Genomic DNA, 27,385 nt, shown 5'->3' with positions numbered 1-27,385 from the left:
ACACGTAACTCTAGTAGGAATTATTCTAGTTAATGGAAACTCGATCTTGTGGGATATTTTCTTTCAGACAAAGAAGTGTGATTTATTTCAGCCTACTACATCAAATTATGAACATGCCGAATTTCCTAATAATAATTAAAGGTAATGTTATTTCTGTTTTGGAAATTTAGACGGTTGTTTTCTTCCCGCAGCTCTTGTCAGGTCCTGATGGCTGAAGTTATCATACACTTTGATGTGATTTGTTTGATTTTATGTTCTGAAAGGTTTTTCGTTTTCTTGAACATTTTAGTAGTAAAAAAAAGATGTTTTCGAAAAAAAAAGTACCAATCTCCTGCTGAGAAGCCCAGCAGCTTGTTGTTATGAATGTGGGATCTGACGGGACGAGCTCTGGACTCTCCTGCTGGGCTGCGAGACGACGAGCTGAAAAAGATGACAGTGAGGATTGTTTCTTCTTTACAAACGAACACAGCATTGAGAATTTCCTTTTTCATTTCTTGTCAGTCGCTGCGTGCATGGGCCCGGTCCTGCGGTACCTCACTCTGTACTGAACTGACTCCTAAAATAAGGAACCAAAAAGTCAGATCAGCGCCCTGCTTTTGTTTTCTCCTCATTTTTGTTCCAAGCTAAACGGGCCCGCGTGGGTCCCAGAACCTGAGAGACTCATGGTTTCCCCCCTCCAACAAGCACCCCCACCCAGACCCCCGCCACGGCCAAGACGTCACGTGCTTCATTAAATAATTAATGCAGGGGTTGCAGAACCGATATGGATTCGTCAGGAATATAACGGACAGAACGTCGCTCTGCTCCAAGTGTGCGTGTGTGTCTGACGTGGAAAAAGTCAACTGTCCTTTAAAAAATACAAGACCCTTGTATCAGCAGAGAGTGGAGAGAAAGGGAAGAAGAGAGAGAGAGAGAGAGAGAGAGAGAGAGAGGGAGAGAGAGAGAGAGAGACGGGAGAAGAGAAGACACCGGGAAACGCCAACAGAGTGAGAGAGAGAGAGAGAGAAAGAGAGAGAGAGAACAGGAGAAAAGAGAGAAGGAGGCTGCAATAAAACTAATTTGGACGGGTGTGTGTCTTGCGGGTCGCTGTGGACGCCGTGAGTATTGCGGAAGGAAGGGGACTGCATGGGGGGAAAGCCCACTTCTTCCTCCTTTACGCCGCGCCGCCTTCGCCCGCTTCCCACTCAGTGAATCACAGGCTGTTGTAACACCGTGGTAAATATGCCCCCAAATCCTCATCTTTCGCCGTGTTTTCTCATGGTGCATGTGGCTGTCGTGTTGTTTACACATCACGCCCCCCCACCCATCATCATCAGCCATTGTTTATAGGTTGGAGAGATACAGCCGTGCAGCGTACAATGAGGGAGGGAAGTGGGAGCACTGCGATGTTAGCCGATGGCTGTTTCCATCTTCAGAAGCACTTGAATGTTCTTCTCCATCTTTCTCCCATCAACTCCTGTTTGCCTCTACATCTCTTTATCCGCTTCAGTTTGTCCACTCCCTCTCCCTCTCCTCTCTCTCATTTCTTCCTCCCAGCCAGCTACTTCTCCTGATTTATAGTGAGGCAGGGTGTCAGCGTGCGGCCGCGGCTGCCATTGTGATTTTGTGAAGGAGTTCTGTTGTTTATGGCACCAGCCCCGATAAATCATGTGTCTCAATGCTGAGGGAAGAAGGTGAGGGAAAATGACGGCCGATGGACCGATGATACAGCAGACGGAGGCGGAAGAAGACAGGATGAAGTGCCGCTGCCTCCTTTACCTTCCCTCTGTTCCACCACAGTTTCTCCTGTGTTACTGACATTCCCCTTCACCCCCCGCCATTATTCACACAGGTTTTTTTCTTCTTTTTTTCTTACTCCTGATTAATACTCGCGGTCTTTCCTATTTCCGCCTTGCTCCGGCTTACTTAATCAGCTCTTGTTCGTGAATTACTGTGGTGACCTATTAAAGTAAGATTTGTTGAAATTTAGCGCACCTCACGCAAAAGATCAGTTGGCAAAAGAAAAACTCTGTATTTAGCTCAGACTGATGAAACCTATCAAGCTGGACCAGGATGACTTTACCGATAATAGCGCTTTGCGTCACAGCTTCACGAGCGCAGGAAGGCCCCTGAACGTCCGATGAAATGTCAGCTGTTTGGCCTTTTCCGGAACAATTACCGCGATTTTGATTTTTCAGACATTTTGCTTAATTTCTACGCACTGGTGATTTCATTTCATTAAATTGCGTTTGCTTCGTATTTGTACCATCCCAACTAACTACTATTATAGTTTCATTCCTCTTTTTTCTCACCATGCATTTTTCCTCGGATGTTTGCTGCAGTGGAGCTTGTCGTCATTATTCGTTTCAGCATCCAGTATCTCTGGTTCCGTTCATCTTCGCCTTTAATCAGAACTTTTTTCCCCCCCTTTGCTTTGAAATTGAAGACATGTGTGAGGTTCCATTTTTAGCCTGCCAGCAGAGTGAGGTGGGGGCGGAAGTAAACATAATTTACTCACCATAACTCACCGTGGTGTGTAATGTTTGGGTTTAAAAACAGCTGGTGCGAAGAGAATAGCACATGATGCTGAACAGCAGGTCACATGGGTTTATGGTGGAAAAAAATAACAATTCACAGGCAGAAAGGTTCGAATATTTATTTATTTATTTATTTATTATTATTATTATTATTATTATTAGTAGTAGTAGTAGTAGTACTGTAACTGTTAATGTTTGTGATGGATGGATGGATGGATGGATGGATGGATGGATGGATGGATGGATGGATGGATGGATGGATGGATGGATGGATGGATGGTGATATTTGGGAGGCAGACATCCCCATCTGTCTCCTCGCCCACAGCATCAGTGTAAAGTGAAGTATTAGATGGACCCATCCCATAATAATGACAGCAGCAGAAAAGAGGGCAGAGCTTCGTGTTCTTGCTCTTCACTGTGGTGTCAGAAACAATATTTTAGCTCATTTCTGTGGACGGAGTAGGACTAGGTGGCGCTGGTGTTTTAATCCTACATATTACTCTACGGCAGTATTCCCCACACTGTGGTCCATAACATTCCATTAAAATCATTTTTTACCCCTCCCTGTGAAATGACTGTTGTAATATTTATGCTTGCTAGAAGAAACACATCTTCTCAAAAATAATATTGACCAATCGCTATCAAACACTAAAAGTGCGAAACAAAAAGAGAAGTCGAACTTTGTTGTGGATTTTGATATCTGCTCTTCGGGACTGGTCTTGAGGATAGGATTGTGGAAACGGAGCATTGATTCATAAAACTGCAGCACGTAAATGAGCAGCGAAGACAATTGGCTTTTGTTTTTGTTTTTTTTTTTTGTTTGTTTTTTTGCCTCATTGCCTGTCAGTTTCTAAATAGTATATTGTTACATGGTAGTTGTTTGTCAAGGAGTTGGTGTAAAAACCTCGAATAATTGCAAGCCGCTGGGCTGCAGGTACTGTGTTTCTGCAGCAGAGGCTGATCGGTGAGAGCAGGTTGTGAGAGGCCTCCCTGTATTCATGTTACACTCTGTGAGAAATTACTCTGAGAAAATATCCAGGGTCCAAATTCTCCTCAGGCAACTTGCGGAGAGTCGTGTGCTTCTGCTGCGCTGTGGCGCTGTTCTGTTCCACCTTCTGTCTGCACATATTAAATCACCTATTGGTGCTTTCTCTGCTTCTTTGCAGCAGGCGGTAAAGACTTGATATAAACATGAACGTTGTAACTTGTCTTCAATCATATAAAGTGTTTATTTGCTAAATATAGGATGCCGTTTAAGTATTTGGAAAATTTAAATTATGTCCAGGTAAGTAACCAATATTTACACAAAAGAATAGAGTAAATGTCAAGTTTTTGGAATAACTGCCGACAAACAAAGCAGGTTTGCTTGGACAATTAAACGCGTCAAAGGGTTTATGCAAAAATGGTTTGACAGTAATGTGGGACGTTAAGGTTTCCGACTGCTCCTGTCTGCATATTATGGCCAACTCTAAAAAATACTTATAAAATAGGAGATTTTCATTCGCAAAACAACAAAAACACAGTCAGACGAAGTAGAGCGTTTAAACTGTAGCGTAACAAAATGAATCTAAAACACAAAAGTCCCATAAAAGTAATCGGAACGGTGTTAAATGTCTGCCAAGCCTTCTGCTGCAGACAAAACTAGTTTAACTGAGTAGTAAAATCAACAACAACAATATAAAATAATTAAATTAATAGAAATTATTGAAAGTCTTAAAACATAAAATTACAATGCGCTTCGGGTCTAAATCTGCAACCCTCTGAATTAAAAAAAACCCCGGATATTTAAGATGGAGCACAAGCTATCATGGTCCAGCATGCCTTTATTATTATTATTATTATTATTATTATTATTATTATTATTATTATTATTATTATTATTATTATTATTATTATTATTATTATTATTAGTAGTAGTAGTAGTAGTAGTAGTAGTATTAGTATTAGTATTATTGTTGTTATTATTATTATATCTTACGATTTTGCCGATATAAAGTCCTTTGCTCCACGCGCCAGTCGGCTACCTCCCCTAATTCTCCTTCGCGCTGAAAAGACTCTCCCGTCCGAAATAAATCAATGTGAAGCTTCTCTGGTAATTTATAATCTTCTTTGCGGCGGCACTGACTCAAAGCTCGTAAAACCGGAGCGTCGGGGCTGAATGAAGAGCCGTACAGAAAGCCCCTTTTATCGATCCCAGTCTGAGAAAGCCTGGGAAGCTCGAAGTGGAACCATTTGAGCCGGAAATGTTTCCAAGAGGAGGGGAGCATGCAGCACTGAATTCTATGTTCTTCTTTCTTTCTTTTACCAAGCTTCATCCAACTGAAATGGACGAATTCGCTTTCTTTCACACAAGCGCTTTAGTCCTTTCGCTTTCTCCTACTTCTGCCATGCTCTCTAGATTTTCTGTGTAAGTGTGTGTCGCTGTGCGCGCGTGTCAGACTGCATGGCAGAAGGCCTGCCACTACGCGTGGGCAGATATTAACACAAGCAAAGGGAGTCATTGGGAATTCAAAGCCAAGTGCACGTCGTAAAGATTCAGTTGATCTACAAATATTTGTCATTATCAGCAGCTTGACACCGTCGGCGCAAAGCAAACCCACGTAGAGATAACCTTTTATTTAAACAAAATTAAAAAGTAAAAAAAGAAAATTGTAATGAAATTTAAACTAAAGCTCTTTTTACACATTTAATACAATTTGCGTTTTTAACTGTACATTTTCGGCTCCCAATCCGCCTGGAAGACATGTTCACAGGAAGTACAAAAGCAATGAACCCATTGAAACAAACTTCTGCCTTAAAAGGAGAATGGTGTTTTCCGTCTGGGGTCTTGTCTTAACCGTCTTTTCCTCTGATCGCCCTCACTTTGCAGCCATATAGCAGCAGTTTTCCGGGGGTCTTTGTGCAGGTGGACGCGCGCGCGCCTTGCCGTGAACCGTCCTGACCAGAGGAGGACCTCCACCACCAATCCGGAATCTTCCTTCTCTCGCGCGTGCTCTGGGAGTCATCCGCTCGGGTCAGGATCACTTCAAGCAGCCGAGCCTCCAGTAGCGAATCACACAACGGGAAAAACGAAGAGGTAACAATCCAACATGACGGGAAAAATAAAAATCTTCAAATACTCGCGATGGAAACAGTGACGCATCATACTGAGGAATCCACAGTGTCTCGGTTCATAAAACGGATCGATGGCAGTAATTTGCGTTAGCAGGGGAGCAACAAACATGTTTTGTGGATTCTTCAGGTAGCTGGACAGAAGACAGGGGTCAGCACCAGAAGGGATAGCGCGATTGTGCGTCACTCATCTGGGAAACAATACAGACTGATCACTGATCACCGGAGGCTCCTCTTGCGTCACTCTACAATATCACTCGCTGTCATTTAGTGTGGGTCCTTCTAGGGTCGCTCTGCACCCCGAACCTTTGCCGTTGGACCGACAATACTGTAATCAAAGAAAAGGACTAAAGAAAATGAAAGGGTTCATCACTGGTCGCTGTTCTGGTCAGGCACCGAGCCGAATGTGTGGAGCATTCTGCAGCAGACTGATAAGTGGGGGTGGGGAGAGACCGCGCGCCATGTGTCTATATTTTTCTTTCTTTCTTTTTTTTTCTTAGGTAAGGAAGTACAAAGAGCCACATATCGAACAGTTCTCATGAGCTTGTGTGCCGCTGGTAGGCTCCGATGGTGCAAATTTATTGGAAGCCTTGCGAATTAATGTCTCCTCCCAATCACTTCAGGCAAAAAATAACTTCTTGAGACTTGAGAGAGAGAGAGAGAGGTGCGTTAGTGTCTGTAACGGACGATGGTACGGCTGGAAATCAGGTTTGACTGCTAATTGTCTGATTGTGATAAGCAGCGAGCAAAAAGCAAAGTTTGCGTAAATACGCACCAGCGGTTTGGAAAAAAATATATGCTAGGTCCAAGTAAAAAAAAAAAGATTGATTGTTCACCGTGGATGTTGTCCACTGGTGTCCAAAGCGGCTGTTTTCCAGAGGGGTGAGCCATCAGCAGGAGATCCGGTAGGAGACAAACAGACATAAAGCAGGTAAGATCTGCTGGGTCTTTTCTTCTTCTGTTTCCCGTCCTGTGTCCTCATCCCACGCTCCATAGCCCGTCACATCATGGATTATCTGTTGTGTAAACGTGAATAGTGTTTCTCCCTCTTCGAGATATTCATGGGCTGCACTTGCTTGTAGACCAGGACGGAAAAATGTGTGTGTGTGCGTGTGTGTGTGTGTGTGTGTGTGTGTGTGCGTGCGTGTGTGTGTGTGTGTAGGCGTGTTTGTGTGTGTGTGTGTGCGCGCGTATGTATTGGTGTGTGTGTGTGTGGGGGGGGGGGGGGGGGGTGCGCGAGAGCACATGTGCTTCAGAATGGGAAGACTAACATGCAGGGAGTCTAAAAAGGGCGCTGCACAGAGCTCCCTTTGCTTCCTTCCTCATTTTAAAAGGAGGTTACCTGCAGCAGAAAGCTTTGGACAGGGAGGTGCTGTGGTATGTGTGGGAGCTTGTGAAAGAGAGTGACTGAGATGAAAAGGATAGGGACCTGATGGCTCAAAGCAATGAAAGAAGATGCATGTTTGGCCAGTTGTGATTTATGATGGTGTGAATGGATTGCTCACTCAACAAGCCTCCCCCACTCATTCTTTCCTGCTTTTCTTACTCACATGTTGTCATGTCCTTTCCTGGCCCCAACAAACAGCAAATTCAAGAAAAAAACTCCACTAAATTCCCAGTGAATATGACCTAAGATGAACAAGTTGTATATTAAAATAGATAAATATAAATTCATGCAAGATAAGATTTTTGTAAAATACTTTAAGGTTATTCAGTAACAACTTGCCCCTTCATGTACTTGTGGTCAGACCCATCAATCCTCAGGGTTGTTCATATTGTTCAACCAACTCACTGCCAGGTTATGATTAGTTCATAATCTTCTGTGAAAGCTGGAAATTTCAATGTTGAATTTTTGTTTTATTGAAATAAGTAGGTTGAAGTTAAATACCCTCAAGCAGTAATTGTGCATTTTCTACAAATACAAATATATGAAAACCAATTATGATGCTTTTGAATTTTACAATCGTCAATATATTCTGAGTGTATCTCAAGTGGCTGATGTTTGTAATGGAAGCAAATGTGTTTTATGACAGGGAGAGCAATTTGAAAAAGAAGAGAATTTTTGTCTGAAATTGGAAATGTTGAAATGTTAAACAGTATGGAAAACAATTAGTCAGTCAGTGATCACCATGAATTTATTAGGCCATTTGATTTATTTAACTAATATGATCTGCAGAACATGCTTTTCTACAAAGAAGGCGACAAATATTTAAAGAGAAGGATTACGCTTTCTTTTAAAGTTTTACTTGACTTTCAGAAGGACTAGACAATTAAAGCAAATAAAACATATGCCCTTTACCACTATAGCTAGCTGTGACTCTGTAATTATTTCTGATCAAACTGGTCTAAAACAAAGAATAGTTACGTAAGATGATGGAATTATGGCTTCCATCATCTTAAGTAGCTTTTGGACGTCTGAGCTACCAACCTCCTTGACCATGGTGGGTTCTGCTCGCTGTCACATTAAAAGCTTAAAAAAGCCACAGCAACTTCTTGAATTTTGTGATTTAATTGATTTTTCATACATCACTGACAAACTATGGGCAAAACATAATCAGGGTAAAATTGAGACAAGGACGCCTGACGCTGTTGCGCTGTGTGATGGCTGACAGGTCTGCCTAGGATCTATACAGCTTCTGTCTTCTGCCATAACAAACTGAGTAGCAGACCAGTTTGATTCTGGGACAAGAACCCTGATTATGTTTCAGAAGCTTCAAAGAGGAGAAATGGACAGAATCCAGGCTCTTCAGTAACAAGCCAAGAAAATCCAGGTTTAGGTCACTTAACTCTGTTCTGCAAGTGAAATGATACATTAAGACAAAACAATATTTTCAGTAGCCTAATGCTTCTAAAAAGCCACATGTCCAAAACGGTTATTTAGCACATATGAATACATTCATCAAGTTTTATAACTATTATGCTGGAAAGATGTCAAAGCTTTAGAGACAACTAGATGTGTCCAACACAGTGAGACTTTTGTTATTAACAGGATCAGGAGTCACAGTTAGGATGCCGAACTCATTCTGTCACTTCATTCTTCCCTTATAAGGTTAGACTATTCAACTGAATGACCAAAGTTAGCAAAATCTCCTTTCAAATATTCTATTAATTATTTTTTTACAGTAATATTAGAAAATTGGAAAATAATAAGAACTCTTCTCTCCAACCCTAAACACATGCATAAGCAAGCAGTCACATTTATCGCTGCCGATTCTGTGTTTAACAGAATTGTTTGGCTTGGCACTTTTTTGGCCCCGGAGCAAAAAGTGCAATTTGACCCCTGGACAAACCCCCTTCCCCCTCTGATGATGTCCGGCTTCCTTTGAGATTGTGGTTAAAGATTAGCATCTCTTATAAAGATTAACTCTCTGTCATGCTGACGGCATGAGTTTTTGGTTCAGGACTGTTTTTACCTAAGGCCAAGCTCTCAGTGACCAGAGGAAACTCGGAACACAGAAGGGTTCCACATGGGTGGATAATCAGAAATAAGATGTAAGATAATGAAACAAAATGGCTCAGATACTTCTTGGAGAATGAGGCTTTAAAGAGCAGAGTGGCTTGTAAACTATGAACAAACAGAAAATTTGAAAAGGAAAAAGGTTTTGTCAGATGTATGACAAAGAAATAAAGCAAAAGCATCTGAAGAATACAAACAAATCCCCAGAATAGGTGTTCTTTTAAATGTTATGTGTTTATTTTGATGTGAATAAATTATTGGCATGTGTAACATATCCATCCGTCCATCCATCCATCCATCCATCCATCCATTATCCAACACTCTTATCCCTAGTGGGGTGGGGAGGCCTGCTGGTGACCATCTCCAGCGGTTACCAGGCAAGAGGTTGGGTCACTCTGACAGGTCAGCAGTCCATCACAGATATCCTTTACATTTCTCACCACCCAATAAATACGTTTTTCAAAACATTTTAAAAGTTTAAAAGTAGTTAAAAAAATAAAATATCAGCAGACAACTTTAGCTTAAAATATATTTAAAAGTAGATTTTTACCCACAATAAATGTAGTTCCGTGACAACTGATAGCCACAATAAAACAGAAGATGAATCGTTTTGGCATAATGTAAATAAATAACCCCCCCACCCCCGCCCCCTTTTTATTAACTTCTAAAATTAGGTTGTTTTTTTGTGCTACAAGTTTAAAAAAGGCTGAAAACATAAGAAGGAGTGAATGTAGATGAATTTGAATGCAGAGCACATCCTGCCATTGAAAAGTAGAGCTGATGTTGAAATGTCATCCACCTGAAGCTGGTTGGGGGGCAGAAAACACTGCAGTGTTAAGCATGTCGAAGCTTGCCCATTTGGTGAGACTGTGGTGTTGATGATGATGATGAGGCTGCATAACAATCAGACTTCATTCCACTTTAAACAACACAAGTCATGCTGTCTGAAGTGTTTGTAAAATGTAGAAGTTTTTTACTATGTCTCCTGGTGAGTGATAGCTTCAAAGATCAGGTCCACCTTCATTAAACTGTGCTGTAATATCAGATTATGCACATTTGGACATAGGGAGTTTGTAAACTTTCCAGAAAAACTCTTCTACAAGAGGGATTATTTATTTGTAAATCAGACAATCATATACATGGTGAACAAGGGCAGCAGAAAAGAGCTTCCCTAAAATGTAAAGTTTTATTTAAAAAAAAAGAAAGAAAGATGGAGACGGAATTCATATTTAGCATACAAAGGATAAATAAAATAATTTATTCCTAGTTTGGTCACAATTAAACTACAATGAAGATGTGTCTGCATCCATCAAGGCAGGTGATGAACTAAGCCTTTAAAAGCGGATTGAACAGGAAATGCTCAAATTAAAACCTCTGATAGCTGCGGACGCCGCAAAGCTGTTTTGTGGAAGTTGGGCGGCGAAGACAGTCAGTCTACTGTCTGCCAGCTCTAAATAATTTTATTAACCTAAATGTAAACAGCTTAGAGGAAATTAGAATAATGTATTCTTGCCTACGTTTTCAAGGCGACATGCGCAGTAGAGTGGCTGCTGACGCAGCGTGACGTCGACTGATAATCCCTCTATAACAATAATTATTATTGTTGAATACTATTTAACTTTGAAACAGATGCTACAGAAATGGCTCCTCATTCGTAGCTACATAAAGTTTAACTTCATTTACAATTCTGTTTCTCAGAGGTTTAAAAAAAGCGTAGCGAGAACTGTGCTGACATTCTGATGTTTGTTTTCATCTGGCCACAGCATACATCATACAACTGTATGATGTATGCTGTATTTACTGTCTTATTATTAGATGAACATAGTTTATACTTTTATAATAGAATAGTACTCTGCTGCTCAACAGAACAAATTCAATGACAGTTTTAAGAATGACAGATTTGGTCTGCTTAGGCTGTATGAGCTTCATGATTCATTTTAAGTTCACTCTATTTAACTGAAAACTAAAAGTTATATATATACAGTACAGACCAAAAGTTTGGACACAACCTTGTGTCCAAACTTTTGGTCTGTACTGTATGTAACTAAAAGTCAAGGCCATGAGATGTAAGTACTTAGCTTTTTGCACTATTCTGCTTTTTGAACTGAGAACTGCAAACTTTGATAGATCTATGGTATATCTGTTTAAAGATAAAGTATTTAGTAAATATAAAGCCATGGTAGAACAGTAGTAGAACTGTAAGGTAATAAAAGGTTATAATTTAAGTCAGTGAAAGCAGATTCAGATGCACCTGATAAAAATTCAATTTCCATAAACCTTTTCTGATATGCATAAATGCTATGACCCAAAAAAGTCCGAAAAGTAACAAAAATACAAGATGACAGAATATGAACTCAGCATGATTGTGGAAGAATATACGTTTTAAAGATGAACTGTCAAGTGAAAACTATACAGTATGAAGAAAGCCACTGAAAACAGGACAGCTGCTGAATAATCTGCACTTATCTCAGATAGACAGCAGATAGCAGAGCACATGTTTTACAGTCAGATGAGTTAATTCTCCAAATGCTTCAGCAAAAACAACTTTAAATATGGTGTCAGAAATAAAATAGATAATTCTGGGAAACTTATAAAACCCAGTTTGTGTGTTAGCTTTATAGTCCCTCTGTGTTCACAGTCAGGATGATTACCTGATTTGTGCCACACGAAGACTATGAGGAAATTTAACAGCTATTTGCTAATATCCCATGACTTCTGCACAGAGAGTTATGTTGTGCTATTTGCAAAAAAGGGCCAACTGTTGGTGTCCATAAAACATGCTTTCAACAGCTTCACAAGAACAGAGTGAGCATTATGAAGAGGACGGACAGAAAACAGTAAAATACTTTGCACTTGCATTTCATCGTAAATCTTCAAGGAAAACATGGAGGTCTACTTTAAAATGGCAACATTTTATTTTCAAAACGTCACGTACAAAAATTGAACAGAAGCGAATGGCTAGAGGATGTCAACATGGCTGCCTCAGCTTTCTTTCCTATTTTGCTACATCAACTCAGTTAGTCAAGACATATGAAGTATTTTCCTTTCTATTACTGAATAAACAACAACAACAAAAATGAAGAAAATTGTAAGCACTGTTTATATTCTGATTTTTTTTTTCTTTCTGAAAATACATGTGTTCATTAGATTTACTCAAGGTGCTCTTTATCAATTGGCTGGTGGCTAAATAAGTACTTCAGCATGGCAATGATAACTTTCTATGTTGAGTAACATGTTTGCTACATGACACTAATGCTGTGAGTTGTTGACTGTAGGTTTAGTTCATTTTATTTTATCTATATAAAAACAGTTCACACCAAGCATGTTTTCACTATGAACAGGTTCAATTTTCAGTTCAATTCAATTTTATCTAAAGCACCGATCCAGGACAAATATCATGTCACACGTCTGAGGTCCAATTCATATCCACTTCTACACAATTCAGATTTGGATACAGTTCATTTGAATAAAATTAAAATAAGAGCTATTCAAATTCAAATACAGATTCAGTAACAGGCAGAGTCTGCAGATTATGAAATATTTATTTATCAGTCAAAACAGTTTTCAGTTTCTAAAAAATGAAAGGTTTAGAATTAGCATTAGACTTTTAAATAGTGAAACAATTCAGCCTTTGCCATGGAAACATTGTTTCAGGATAAGATTGATATGTGTTTGTTTTGATGAGACATTTGGACTGAAGTAATTGGAATATAGTTTGCTTCTTCAGGGAGGAAAACGTGTCCACCTCTCTAATGAAACTGACACAAGATACAGAAGATAAAACAGCAGAGTCTAATATGATTGAAAATGTTTTTTTGTTGTTGTTTTTAATAGTTTGATGCTGTGACATAATGCGTAAACACTGGTTTAGTATTCAAGCTGTCACTTCAGCAGGGTCCAGTGATCAGTAAAGCCAGCAGCTAAACTGACATTGTTACAGGCTAAATATGGTGAAATATGGGTTTCTCGCAGTTACTACAGAAAACTAATTTATTTTAGTTTGAGATTTCCCATAAATTTCACTGCAGTCTAATCCTGCTGTGCTCTCATTTAATCAACAAACCTTGTGCTGCACCTGCAGAATCTCCCTGTTAAACCTTTAACTCCTTTGACCTGGGAACTGCATGTTGCTTCAGTCTATCTGAAAATCTCACACACTCTCCCCAGGAGCTTCTTCTTGAGCTCAAATTTTCACTCCTCAGCAGTTCTGGGGGGCCCTGGAGGAGGCCTCATTGTCTCAGCCTGCAAGCTAGCTGGCTAAGCTTGTCAGTCCCTGCATCAGTTACTGGGCAACTTTAGACTAGTTCACTCTTGCTCAGTAGCTCCAGAGAGGCTGAGAGGAGGGGGAACACCGACTGCTGGTGCTGAGATGGGGATGGACCTCAGCCAGTGCTGTGTGTGAGTGCCTGCATGGAAACTATTTGAATGCAGCAGAGACGGCAGAGCTGGTAGTGTTGCTGGAGTAGACTGGTACAGAGGTTGGGGATTTTTTGCTTTTGATTTATGGGTTTGGTAAAAGTTGACAGCAGTAGAAACAAAAACAAAAAAATGAATAATAACATGAGCTGTATGGAGCTCTTCCATGTGGTTATGGATGTTTTTATTTGTTTTTGTGTGTGTGTGTGTGTGTGTGTGTGTGTGTGTGTGTGTGTGTGTGTGTGTGTGTGTGTGTGTGTGTGTGTGTGTGTATGTGTGTTTAGAGTGCTTATGAAACATACAGAACTTACCTTCAACAGCTAATACAGGACTAAGTTCTGTCGTAGTTGTCTTTGACTGAAGCTGTGGTTATTTATGGGCTGCAGAGAAGAAACAGTTGCTTAATATTTGTACTGTTGCTTTTCCAGGCAGCTTGTTCTCTAAGTAAAAAGGGCAAAATATATATTTTATACCATGAATCTTAAGGTTTTCATTACATTTCTTCCCTTTCGTTCTTTCTTTCTTTCTTTTCATTTCTAACTAAATGAAGGTAACTTGGCTGTACTTTCGTTTTTTGTATTTGGGATTTGAAATTCAGCTATATTCTATTAGGCCGGTTTAAAACGAGAGGGAAGCGCCTTGAATATAATAGGATGTGTAAAATGATTACCAGGATCAATAGCAGCTCATATAACTCCCAGCCAAGCTTCATCCTCCCCTCTGCCGCGCTTTGCTTTTATTCCGGGAGTAATTTAAAGGTCAGTAGCCTACCTGTCTGCGATGTTTCTGTTCCAAACATTCGATCGACTACATGAGGTCAGGGCTGAAGATCGGATTTTACAGACTTTTTAACTTCATCTTTTCCTTTTCCCTCTTCTATTACCGCTCCATCCTCTTTCCCCTCCGTCTCCTCAACTTTTGTTTCTCGAAGCTTTCTGGAAGTGATTTTCTCGATTGAAATATCAAAATAAAGGAATCGTCCGGTGAGTGCAGATGTTTTCGACTATTTATATATTTTTTTCTTTGACCTGAGGGTTACCACAAATATTATTAACGTAGTTATTTCGAAAAAGATGGGGTATTAAAAATTATTATTATTATTATTATTATTATTATTATTATTATTATTATTATTATTATTATTATTATTATTATTATTATTATTAAAAGGGTACCTTGGGGGCACAGCTGATAGCATGTGAACGAATTGTAATAGTGCAAACATGATCCAGCTAATAGAGCCGCGGGTCCAGGCAGCAGGAAACGGTCAGCTCCTCATGTGACGGACGGTTATAAATATGTCTACCATAAATGTTGAACACACTGTAACGATGCGTAAAACGCTTGTTCTCCACGCGCAGCTTGTTCTTTTCTTTTTCTTTCCAAAAGCAAATGAAAATAGAACAAGAGAAGAAGTCAAAATGTTTGTTTAGAAACTCTGCACAGAGCTGCATAAAAACAGACCGACAGTCACAATAAAAGTATGAGTGTTCATGTCCAGAAGAGTCAGAGTAATTTCCTTTGTGTCATTTCCTGTGACCCACATCAATGGGATCCCATGCAGTCGGATGAAAAATGTGGATTTCCACAACGAACTGACTCGCAGTTCTGGAAGCAAAGATCCAGGACTCAGTCCTAAACACAACCCGTTGACACATGTCTGCCATCGACAGAAAACAAAACAAAACAAAAAAATAATCACGGCCATCGATTGCGAATACTGACGTGATTTTACAAGTCAATGCAGTCAACTTGTAATCCGATACGCTAATTTCTCCATGTGTTGGAGTCTTCCCACACCACTCAGACACTGAAACAAAAAAGGAGCTTATTAAGGACTTGGTAAATGAATAACTCGTTTCTTCCCCCAGTCGTTGTGAGCAGGTCCTTGAGTCCATGGAAATGCTGCTTTAAAAGAAAAGTTGCAAACGGACACATTCCAGGCTCCTACCTTCTACCCACACCGAGCCCGTCCTCTCATTTCAGCAGCCAGCAGCCGCTGCTATCTGTTTTAAAGTCGGGCAGTTTACACACAAGCAAACACGCACACACTCTGCTGGGTGCGAGGGAACTCATAAATCTTACGCAGCTATAAACGACAGCGGTAGCGTCCTGAATAATACAAATAGAGAGGAGGCAAGTTGAGGGAGAGGGATGGAGCTGCTGCTGGGCTGGAGGGGAAAAAAAGATTGCAGAATACTTTATTGTTTTCGTTCGGTTTGAACGTCTTCACCTCCAAACAGAAATTGTGTTTTTATCTTCTAAAAACACAATTTCAGGGTGATATTTAAAATACATCTATCTGTCGCATATGCTTCGAACGAACAATTTCAGTTTGATGGTTTATTGAGTCGAATTTGAAGGAAGATTATCTGAATAGAAATTGGATGTTGTGACGTGAAAAATGGTTTAGGAATTTATAAATGACCAAAGATTCATAAATGTTTTGGTGATTTTAGAACAATTTGAATTTTTTTCTTTACTTTTCACAATTATTGTGTTAACTTTCCTTTGCTCATTCTGCTTGTATTGCTAATGTGTAAGTTATGGTACGGTAGCACTATTTTTATTTTCAGTACAACTTTGTGACTCGTCATCATAAAACTAAAAAGTTACAAAGTAGACCATCATGTGCCACATATTTCCAGGTCATTGCGCACTGAAACTAATCTCACCAAGCGATCTAAGACATTCTGACAGTAGGGTTCTATAGGGCCTACTGCAGTAATAAAAATGAATGAAATCATATTATTATTATGTTATTGTTCTCGGGGAATCCTGGTGACCCACAGGAAACAGTTTGAAACATGACTGAGTGGCGGCAGGGAAAAGTTCGTTTTAAACCAGCTGTTAAAAGATGCTACGGGAAAGTAAAACGATTCATTTCCGAGTCGTGTGCCAGAGTCACGGCTGTGTAACTGTCTGCTGTAACGTGTGTAAATTGTAAAACGTCATCAGAAGTTATGGTGTCAACAAGAAAGTTGACACCATAACTTCCGAGCAAGGAAGTGTGGCTGTGGAGCCAGCATCTAACTGCGTGGATTCCTTCCATGCAGCTCATTAGCATAATTTGTGAATGACGTTTGATGAGGGAGTCATTGCGCCCATGAGTCCAAGTCCCTTTATTTTGTTTCTGTGTCTTGAGTGTTGTTGGTGCCTATTCGCGCGTTTTGTTAGCACAAAAATAAAACATCAGAATGCATGAAGAACCAGGAGCAATAGCTCTGTTTGAAGGCTGTGTTGGCTCATGCTCTTAGCCGTGTGCACCAGACATCCCGGCTGCCTACCGGAGACCGAAGCCGTAAAACCCAGAAAAGGTCGTTTAAAGAAGGAGAGACTTCAAGATCAAAGAGATAAACGAGTGGAAAAAAATATAAAGAACGCGGATAAACACCCAAAATGCCATGGGGTAACAATCTGTTTCTCAGAGGTTGTATTGCTGACTGACTGACTGACTGACTGACTGGTTCGCTGGCTGGCTGCTTGTACAGGCTAAGAAGAGAGAAATTTGAGGCCATTGTTATCAGCTCGAAGCGGTGAAGGCAGCGCTGGTGCCGGGGCGGAGGGTGGCGGTGGAGGGGGCGGGGGGCGCGAGCAGGCAGCAGCAGGCTCCCGGTAAGCTCGACCAGCTCCTGGGCTAGCTAACCCGAATCTAGCCTGCAAATTGCGAGCGTTTATAAATCCTCTTCACCGCCCGTTGACGACTCGAAGCCCGTTGGCGCTCCCACCTGTCAGCCGCTCGGCTGCCCGATCCGCCGGACGCGTTGTGCCGCTGCCGCTGCTCCAGGAGAGGCTGTGTTGTTGTGGCGAGAGGCTGCGCTAGTTTGCAGCCCGCACCGGAGAAGCCGCGGGTTGGGGAGAGGAGACAGGCATGAGGACAGCAGAGCTGCCGGATATATAGTTCATTCGATTATTTCTTATTGATACTGATCAAATGGAATCTTTGTGAGGACGTATGATGCGGCGCTGCTGTGTCCGTTCCGGACTGGACCGGGACTGCCGGTGCTAAGGAAGGTAAGAAACATCACTGGCAGTCCGTCATACACAAAGTGAACCCAAACTGAAAATCTAGCAGTTGAATTCAGCCTGTCTTTCCCGGCTGTTGGCTTTGTGAGCGGCGGGTGGCTGGCTCAGTGATTTATGGGCCGTATGACTTGAATGCTGGTTCAAGAAGAGTTCACAATGCTTTTAGCTGCTGGACCTAGCAATCCCCTTCTTCACTCGGTCGTCCATCTCTGTCCTCCTCTCTTCTGCCTTTTCCCTGCTTCTGCTTCTCCTCCTTTTTTTTCTGGATCTAACCCATATATTTATGCAAAGCAATGCCGACCATTTTTCTGTTATCACTTCATGCTTTGTCCGTCAGCGTTAATGTGATCATCTCCATGCAAACAGGCCTATGTTGTTTAATTCTATTTTTACCAACAATATCATTTTAGTCGTTCATAAATGGTTTGGGGATATATCTAAATTCTGAACAATAATGACTCTTATGAGGCCAGTTGTTTCGTGTTCCTGTTCTCCCTCTGTCCCTCTGTGTCTCTGTTAATGGAGTAAAGAAAAAGCTTCGTGGACTGTCCAAGTTAATGGATTCTCTTTCTGTCTCCCACCCTGCGTGGCTCTTCGTGGCAGGCGCCATTTGTAATTTTATATCCCGGGATAAAACACAGACACTGGACACCAAGGCCGACTTCCACCTCTCTGCCTCCCTCTCTTTCTTCAGTTGTTGTTTCGGAGGCTGTCAGGAGCCTGTAGGTCGATTATTCAGGGAGACGTCTGGCAAAGTTAGTGATTGTATTAAGCTGTAGTCCTACATGCCAAGGGCAGAGGCATTACGTGTCGCGTTTAATGGCGAAACACCGTTATGATTTAATAACATATTCCTCCCACACTGTTTGCCACGGCCTCTCTCTGCCTCTCTCTCCCAGGGACTATTCCTCAGAGTAAATAATTAGGATTCCAGCTTGTCTGCTTGAAAGATAAATGGCTGACATGTGTGACGTACTGAGAACTGGAGGACGGCTGGAAAAGAAAGAAAACAAAGATGAACCTAATTTCAAGAAAATATTAAAACATGAATTATAGTAGTTGTTTTAGGTACGACAGCTGATAGGTTTACAAAAACGTACCGATGTTAGATTTAGTCAGGCTTTCTCCGGTTTGATTTTTGAGACATTTTACACGATGTAGAATTATGAGGAGATAGTTTTTCAAATGCGTATTCATATCGACAATTCTCAGGGTTTGAATTTTTCTTTGATAAATAAATAGTACAGATTATATATATATATATATATATATATATATATATATATATATATATATATATATATATATAATCTGTACTATTTATTTATAGTATTAGTATTTATTTATATATATATATATATATATATATATATATATGTAATAATGTTGCAGTACAGACGTGTAATAATAGTTATTATTATTATTATTATTATTATTATTATTATTATTATACAATTAAGTCATTTTAAAAAAACATGAAATCCTAAAGACAAAAAAGGAATATTACGGACTGAGATGGTGCCTCTTTGCTTTAACGTTTCCCCTGAAGACGTTTCATCTCATGGGAAGTAATGAATACCAGCTGCTCTGTGCAGCTTGACGAGCAACTTCTGTATATTGCGGCCTTTTCATCCATGAGAGTTTATCTTGCTGTTGTTTCACCTCAAACGTAACTTGAGACTATCTATCTATCTATCCATCTATCCATCTATCTATCTATCTATCTATCTATCTATCTATCTATCTATCTATCTATCTATCTATCTATCTATCTATCTATCTATCTATCTATCTATCTATCTATCTATCTATCTATCTATCTATCTATCTATCTATCTATCTATCTATCTATCTATCTATCTATCTATCTATCTATCTATCTATCTATCTATCTATCTATCTATCTATCTATCTATCTATCTATCTCCCAAAAAAAGAAAAAAAAAAAACGAAAACATTTCCGGCCGTGAATTAACATGTATGCAATGTTAAAATTTTGTACCGTTCCGTATTTTCACTATCTACACAAGAAAATAAAATACAATTATAAAAATCCTAAAAAAATAAATGATCTGTCAATAATAAAGGTTTTATTTACCCTACACAATTCCCCTGCTCTGGTATAAAAAACAAAACTATTATGGACGAAAAAAAACGTCTAGCTTGTTATTGGGCTGCAACGTTCGCTTGTGCAGAAACAAACGCGGCGAGTGACGATGAGTTGAATGAGAGGCGCGGGCAGAATTCAGTAAATCACACATGGAAGGCCAACACAGACAGGCTGGGGCAGGCGGGGCTGCTGCCTTCATCAGTCAGCAAACAGAATGTACATACAGGACACACGATCTACATTCAATGAAACCTTCTGGATTCAGTGTGCTGTTGTTTTTAATAGAAATAATGTAGACAGAAATAATAATTAATATGGCAATTTTCACACATTCCAGTGAGGATTTGGATTTGATTTTTAAATTTGGATGCATCGCCAATGTTTCTGAATTACATAATTAAATGATAAAATATGAAAGTGAGTAATGAAATTTAGAAATAGTAAAAACACTTTTTTTTCTGTACCCATGCTAGAAAACCATATTATAATTTGTGAATAATAAGTTAAAGCTGAAATTATAATGAATCCAGTGAGTAAAATTTCTGTTCAAAGTAAACATTAGCATGTGTGTGGGTGTGTGTGTGTGTGAGCGTACACACAGTTTGCCCTCTTCGTGCCCCCTCATCGAGAGCATCTGCTGGCTGTGAACTGGGCTCAGAAAGGGTGGGGGAGGGTCAGGTGATGAGGAGAGAAAAGCAGTGGTTTCTATTCATGTCATGCTGCCTTTTATTGGAGGAAGATGGATTTAACTCTGTCATTTCTTTATTCTGTCTTTGCTAACCTTTCAGGTCAGGTTGCAGGGGACCGTTGGAGAGACACCGTCACGTGACCCCCGGTACCAAATGGTCTTCCGGCAGTGGTTTTCATTAAGGACCGGAGCAAAAGAAGACGCTGCCATCTCTCTCAGAAATGCAGAAGACAACATACTACGACAACTCCCCAACGCTTTTTGGTGGCTACTCTACCTACCAGGTGCAAGGAGCAGCAGCAGCTGCCAATGGCTTTGGGGGCTACGATGCCCCGGTCCCAGTGTCCCACCACCAACCTCCCTTCCAGTCCCCAACCCATCTGGATGTGGATTCGTACCAACGCTCCGCCTGCTCTTTGCAGTCACTAGGCAATAATAGTGGCCACCAGCAGCAGCAGCTAGCCAAGACCAAGGAGCTGAATGGCAGCTGCATGCGGCCCAGTTTGCCGTCTGAGCACCACCCAGCCTCCCAGGTGTCCCCTCCACTGCCCCCTAAATCCAGCAATGGTAATGTCAGCACTCAGCAGCCGGGGGGCAGTGCTGGGTCTTCTACAGTCTCTAAATCAGGCCCTAATAAGTCATCAAACTCTGCCTCCTCCACATCTTCTTCTACATCATCCAGCTCCTCTTCACTGCCGCCCAACCCAACGCTAACCAAGCAGATCTTTCCCTGGATGAAGGAGTCTCGACAAACAACCAAGCAGAAAAACTGTTCACCCAGCAACAACTCCGGCAACGGTGTGTCAGATTATACTTTTCACTGTCTTTATCTTTCTTTCCTTTGCCTGATCCAACAAATGTAACAGAAACAACATAGTCCGCCGTATTCTGCTATTTATCATTTATCATCTCTTTCTTCATGTCTGTTACTCGTCTGTTTATTTGTGTTCTAACTTTCCACACTCATTAGAATCCTTTTGGCTTCTATCCTGTTCTTATCTTCCCTCTCACCACTCCACTCTTTCAACACCTTGCTTATCAACCTTTTTACCAAGGCTAAAACTCTATAGAATTAAGACAGTTTCTTGTCTAAATTGAGTTTCTACATGACAGTTTCTGTGGAAACCTCTTTCAGACAGACTAGTCAGGCAGGGTTTTGTCTGTTGAATGTTGTCTGTAAGGTTACTGTGGGACATATACCAATATAATGTAGCAAATTGTGTGCTGTGTGAATTTATGGGTTAGGGTTAGGGTTAGCCCTAGTCAAAGCATGTTGTTGTTAATGCTAAAAAATGCATTTAAAGCAGTTTTATCTTAGACATCCCCTTCCAGGTAATCTGATGTCATTCTTTTAACCATAGGACACCAGCACAAACAATGTTCCACTTCATAAAATGACTAAAAAAGAGTTTATGCCAAATGTACAGTCGACCAAAATAGTAAATATTATTAGATCTTGACGATAATTTAAACAGCAACATGAAAAAAAATGCATTTCTTATAAAATGAAGAACATCATATAGTTGTAATTATTTAATTTATTTTGATGGTGAATGACAGAAAGTTGGGATCATTGGTTAATCAGATCTTCTGGTAAAGTTTTTATTATTTTTATTAGACTTAAACATTTTAGAGACTTTTGTTTGTTAATTTATTTGACCAAAACAAACATGTAAAAGAAACAGATTTTTACTCAACCTATAACCATTTCAAATAGTTTTTATATAATTTATGTGGGCAGTTGTGTAAAATTCTACAGTAGACATAGTTCTGTTACAAAAGTAGAAATACAACTACAGTATCTGGGGGTCAATGTATGTTCGCTAAGTAAAATGGTGCTCAAGAAAAACGTTATTTTTTTTATGTCTGATGCAACATTGCAGTCCAGGTCAGCAGCAGAATAGATTACTTAATAAAAGACATCTATTTGGTGATTATTTGGAGAGAACAATTAAAAAGAAAAGTTTTGTTGTTAAGTTTGTTCTTGTTTTCTTGTCTTTGTTTTTCACCTCCAACAATGGCCACTGAATAAAGATATATTAGTGAAGGCAATGTAAGACTCATTTTTTTGTTTTACAGAAGTATAATATATCTGGAATTTCAAATGTAAGGTCGTACCAAAGGGGAATAATATGAAGCGACTTTGGCAAACATGTCTGAAAATGTTTAAAACTTCAATTGCTAATGATGAGCGAGAAAACTAAGTGACATAATCGAAATGTTTTTATTCCCTTAAAAATGACTTATGTTGAAAATACTGTTGCATCATGACTGCTGAGACAGCCTATTCTGTTTATTGGTTTTAATAAACAATGCAGTCAATTCAGAGTCAACAGGCAGGGAAAGGTTTATAGGAAGTAAAGAACCAACAGTGTTCAAAGCATGAACTGAGATCCTAATGATTTAATTCCTGTTGATCGTCTTTTAATGTTGGTCGTTTGGTGATTTGGTGGATTCATACAAACGCAGCTCAGCAGATATTTCTGTTATATGTGTATTTATTTCTATATGTGTATATTTTTTATTCTCTTTAGGTTTATAGTCAGAAGTATACCTTTCAAACTGAAACATCCACCTGAATGATAAAATCAGTAAGAAACTAAATGATGGGTTTAGAAAATAAAAGTAGCCAAAATACTGAAATCTTCATAAAAACATGAACTCACTTGAAGGACATGCTTCTTTCTGCTTGAATTACTATCTTACCTTTTGCTTTAATGTTTTAGCAAAATTATTATTCCAATTCCTTATTTTCAAGGAGGAAGTTGTTAAAAATGACACCAGTAAGAATAGTTTAAACAGTCCAGTTAAATTTACCAGTAATATTAAATGCCACTTTGTACTTTTTACATTTACTCAACAGAGCTTGATTGTGGAACTCAATTACACATATTTTGTTGTAGCATCTTGGATTTTAGATTGCAAAGTACTTGTGCAGAAAGGTTCTTAATAAATATTTCTTTTAAGTAAGTAAACTTTATTTTTTAGGAAAACGCTGTTTACAGGACTGATAAATGAGGGCAACTGACAAATCCTCACTAAATCTCTCCAGCAGATCTATGTATTTACAGTTCTGTGTGAAGCAGTTAGTCACTGGACTTCAAATTGATAACATCAGAATGATTTTCTTCCAGTTCAAACAGAAAGCATTTTTTACAACATGGAACACAGAGACTAACAACAAACAACAGTTTGAGTTACACGAGTAACCTGAAATAGAGTTTAGATTTTTGTTTTGTCGAGTCCACCTAGGTATACCAGTTCCCTTTGCTGCAGCTGCTGTTGCTGAGGGGGTTTGTTTCTCTAGCCAAGATGCAATTTAGGTGTTCTCGGCCAGCACCGGCGCCTTCATCTTTTAATAACTGCCACTGTTATGAAGTGTTGACAACTAATATGAAGGGATAATTCAGGCCGCCTGCCCAGACCCCCCTGTGCTTTATTAAGACTCTGGATGCTTCCAATTTCCTCTGGCATGCAGCCTGGATTTATTCTATTATCTATACATTTTCACACTCTTAATTTTTTTTGACTATTGCATTTTATAATCCATTGAACTTGCTTCCTTTTTTGTATCCCCCTGATAAAATACATATATCTACTTTATTTTCAAAATGTCAATGAACTGTTTTTAATGTGATTTTACACTTCTCAGACCAGCGCGGTGAGTTTAATATGTTTTTCTCTCCGTAGCATCAGGGGGCACTGAGAGCGGCAGCAGTGGGGAGAAGAGTCCTTCCGGAGGTTCTTCTGCATCATCCAAGCGCGCCCGAACAGCGTACACCAGCGCTCAGCTGGTTGAGCTGGAGAAGGAGTTCCACTTCAACAGGTACCTGTGCCGACCCAGGCGTGTGGAAATGGCGAACCTGCTCAATTTGTCCGAACGGCAGATTAAGATCTGGTTCCAGAATCGACGCATGAAGTACAAGAAGGACCAGAAGTCCAAGGGCTTGAGCTCCAGCTCTGGAGGACCATCTCCGGCAGGTTCCCCTCCTCTCACCATGCAGTCCTCTGCCAGCTTCCTGAACTCAATGCATCCAATGGGAGGGGGAGGAGGGGGCCCTACTTATGAGACCCCCTCCCCACCATCCTTTGGAAAGCTGCACCAGGGAGTGTCTTATTCTATGTCCACTGCCTATTCCAATGTTCCTATGAAGGGCTGCCCTCCTCAGAAATACGGTGCCCCAGATCCAGACTATGGTGATCCCCACCACAGCCTAGTACAGGCCAACAATGCTGGCTATGGGACGCCAACAAACATGCAGGCCAGTCCAGTCTACGTTGGGGGTGGCAGCTATGTGGAGCCCATGGCTGGCTCCGGGCCCTCCATGTATGGCCTAAACCACCTGGGCCCTACGCCGCCCCACCACCAAACCATAGACTACAATGGCGCAGGGTCCATGTCAACTACCAACCAGCACCATGTGGGTGGAGGGGGCCCTCAGGGTCCCTGTGACCCACCCACACACCCAACTTACACCGAGCTGTCAGCACACCACACCTCAACTCAGGGCAGAATCCAAGAAGCACCCAAGCTCACCCACCTGTAGCAAGTTTGGAACAAAATGACAATGTAGGAATTAGAAAATAACAGAAAATGTAACATGACATGACTCACTAAGAGACAAACCAAAATGTGGGACAATGGGAGGGGCGAAGCAGGACAGAAAGGTGCCATCCAGTGGTTTGTGAAATCCCCTGTGCCGTAATATGCAAGAAACAGTGTTAAATACCACTACCTTCATTACAACAGCATCAAATCTGTTATATTAAGGACAAACATTCCTTATTGTTTTTGAAAGAACTGTTTGTTTTATTTTAGAAACAGAAAGCTAAAAGTAAAAAAAAAAAAATCAGAGATTTAACTAAGCTTTGGCTGAACATCACTGTGACAATTGGAACCTCATAATTTATTACAGTAAATTGGGAAACTAAACCTATAGTGTTTATTATATCATCTGGCTTCATATTCAGTATTGAATTTGATTTTTCAATATATTATCCTACCTCTTAAGAATGAGCGTCTACCATAGCAAGAAATATTTCAATATTTCAGTCAGTTATGTTGAGTGTATAAATAAACATCCATGTTCATAGATTTATGATAGGCACTAGTAGATATTTGTAGCAAATTGCAACAATAGTATAGTGAGCATGGGGTTTAAAAAGCCTATAATGACCCTTTAAGAGGTACAGCATGGTTTCAAATTTTCCTTTAATGGCAAAATATCCCCCTAAGAAACATATATACACACAGCTCTCCTGTCTGGTAGATGAAATGGTTGAGATTTTAATGGGCTGTTAATGAGGTGGTTAGATTTATTATGCTGACTTCTCTCCCCTGCAGGCAACACGTGTTGTTGTCAGCAGAGCTGAGCTATGTGGACTGATCTGTCTCTCCATCACTTAGAACATGAGGCAGAGAAAAATATATGGCTCAAGCTGGCAGCACAGAGCTTCCTTTGAGCCTGGTGTTTTATGAAGCACATCACAACCACTGGACAGCTTTCCAGTCACTGTCTTTTCCCCCTGCAGTACCCATCTCTGTCTGTCTAGACCCAATCATTACTAACCCAATCTCACCTGCTTCCCCCTCCTCCCCACCTTCCTAGCACACACAACCACATATGCGCGCATACATATTCATCCGTCCCATCACTGTAACAGGGTTTAAGATGAGAGCTTAAAGGCTGAACTAGCTCAAACAGGCACACTCTTGTTCTAAACTACCTTTTGACAGTCACGTTTGCATACACACACAGCAACACTAAGCTAACTTCCTTTCACTGACACATGTCCAGAAGCAGCTTTCCAGCTGCTGACATCTCTAGACAAATACAAGAGGGCACAGAATCTACAATTTTAGTGTCCTTATTTAGCACATCATTGAGACAGGGTAAAAACGAAGAGTGGAGAGAACTATTTATTTATGTTTAAAAAAGTCATTGACATTACCCACCTCACCCACAAACTCCCATCCCATTACACACTTTGGTAGATACCAATGTGTGAAACCCCATTTCCTCTTGTTTTATTTTGTTCCCACATGTCTTGACTTTTAACATGGAAACAGGGTATATATTTGAACAAAAAAAATGCATGTCCCACATTTCTGAGCATATGTGTAAAACTTATTTTTATAACAACTGGATTTATTTTTTCATCTATCAGTGAGTAGATTTTAGAAAATACATGTCAGACACTTCCAACTGAACTCGGTGTCTCCAGTGACTGGGCACTGTGGAGTGGTTGAGCCATCCACTCTCACTGATAATCAGGAAATAAATCCCTCAAGTTGTTTTTAAAAGCTCAAGATTTACTCAAATGCTGTTTTACAGCTGGGCATCATTGTTGCACTTAGAGTTTACATTTTGATGGTTAATGGTTAAAAAAAAATAGATAAAATCTTATTTTGAAGACGGAAGGCCGTCCAATCAAAGCGTCTGTCGCTAATGTGTGTTCAATTGAACATTCACATATAAATATTTATTTGTTATAGCCAGTTTAAAAAGAGTTTCGTTTTGTAATAATATTATTTATCCTTTGTGTATTTATATTGAGGAAGAAAATCCTGTACTTTTTTAGTATTTACCTGTAATAAAAAGCAACATTGTGTTTCCTCTTGTCCATGTACTGAAGTTACAATTTCAGTTCTTGTATTTTAGAAGAAAATAGGTAGTTTTTTTGTTATTATTACCCTTTTTATGTTATTATCCTTGTACATAAATGTCTTGGCTTGTACAGGGAAAGACGAGTGTTGGGTTTGGATATCCACCCATAGTCTGGAAATAGAAACAACCTATTAGCAGGAAAGACAAAAAAATCCTTTTGGAGGAAACATTTTTCTGTCCTTTGTAGTTTCTATTTTTTTTCACTGTTGATAAAGTTGTCTGTCAAACAATTCTTTAATAAAATTTTATGTTGCACAGAGCGGTCATTATTTTTTAAGCTAGGTAAAAAAAGAAACTATTGATTCATTAAGCAGATGTATAATCACTAACAAATCAGCACCAATGATGTTCAAACAAGGGGTGTGTTCTTAAGAAGCTGCCAACCCCCAACTG

General features: G+C 40.0%; 1 protein-coding gene across 10 annotated transcripts in view; it reads left to right on the top strand.

The window, feature by feature from the left end:
• LOC102235520 (homeobox protein Hox-B3a) overlaps positions 1-27,247 on the top strand; it is a 70,019-nt gene extending 42,772 nt beyond the window's left edge. For 6 of the 10 annotated variants that reach the window (XM_023348844.1, XM_023348845.1, XM_023348842.1 and 3 more), the window contains 2 exons: positions 20,425-21,122; positions 24,015-27,247. In XM_023348844.1, coding sequence (XP_023204612.1) covers positions 20,546-21,122; positions 24,015-24,871 — 1,434 coding nt within the window. In that variant the 5' untranslated portion in view covers positions 20,425-20,545 and the 3' untranslated portion in view covers positions 24,872-27,247. Of the gene's footprint in view, positions 1-1,036; positions 1,216-4,919; positions 6,559-17,094; positions 17,515-20,424; positions 21,123-24,014 lie in introns of those variants that run through there. The other 4 variants (XM_023348849.1, XM_023348851.1, XM_023348847.1 and 1 more) reach the window with 4 other exon arrangements.
• Positions 27,248-27,385: the final 138 nt, after the last annotated feature.

The sequence above is a fragment of the Xiphophorus maculatus genome, chromosome 16 (genome assembly GCF_002775205.1).
Source record: "Xiphophorus maculatus strain JP 163 A chromosome 16, X_maculatus-5.0-male, whole genome shotgun sequence".
Classification (NCBI taxonomy): domain Eukaryota; kingdom Metazoa; phylum Chordata; class Actinopteri; order Cyprinodontiformes; family Poeciliidae; genus Xiphophorus; species Xiphophorus maculatus.
Note: the sequence above shows the minus strand (reverse complement) of the source record. Positions and strands in the feature narration are given on the sequence as shown.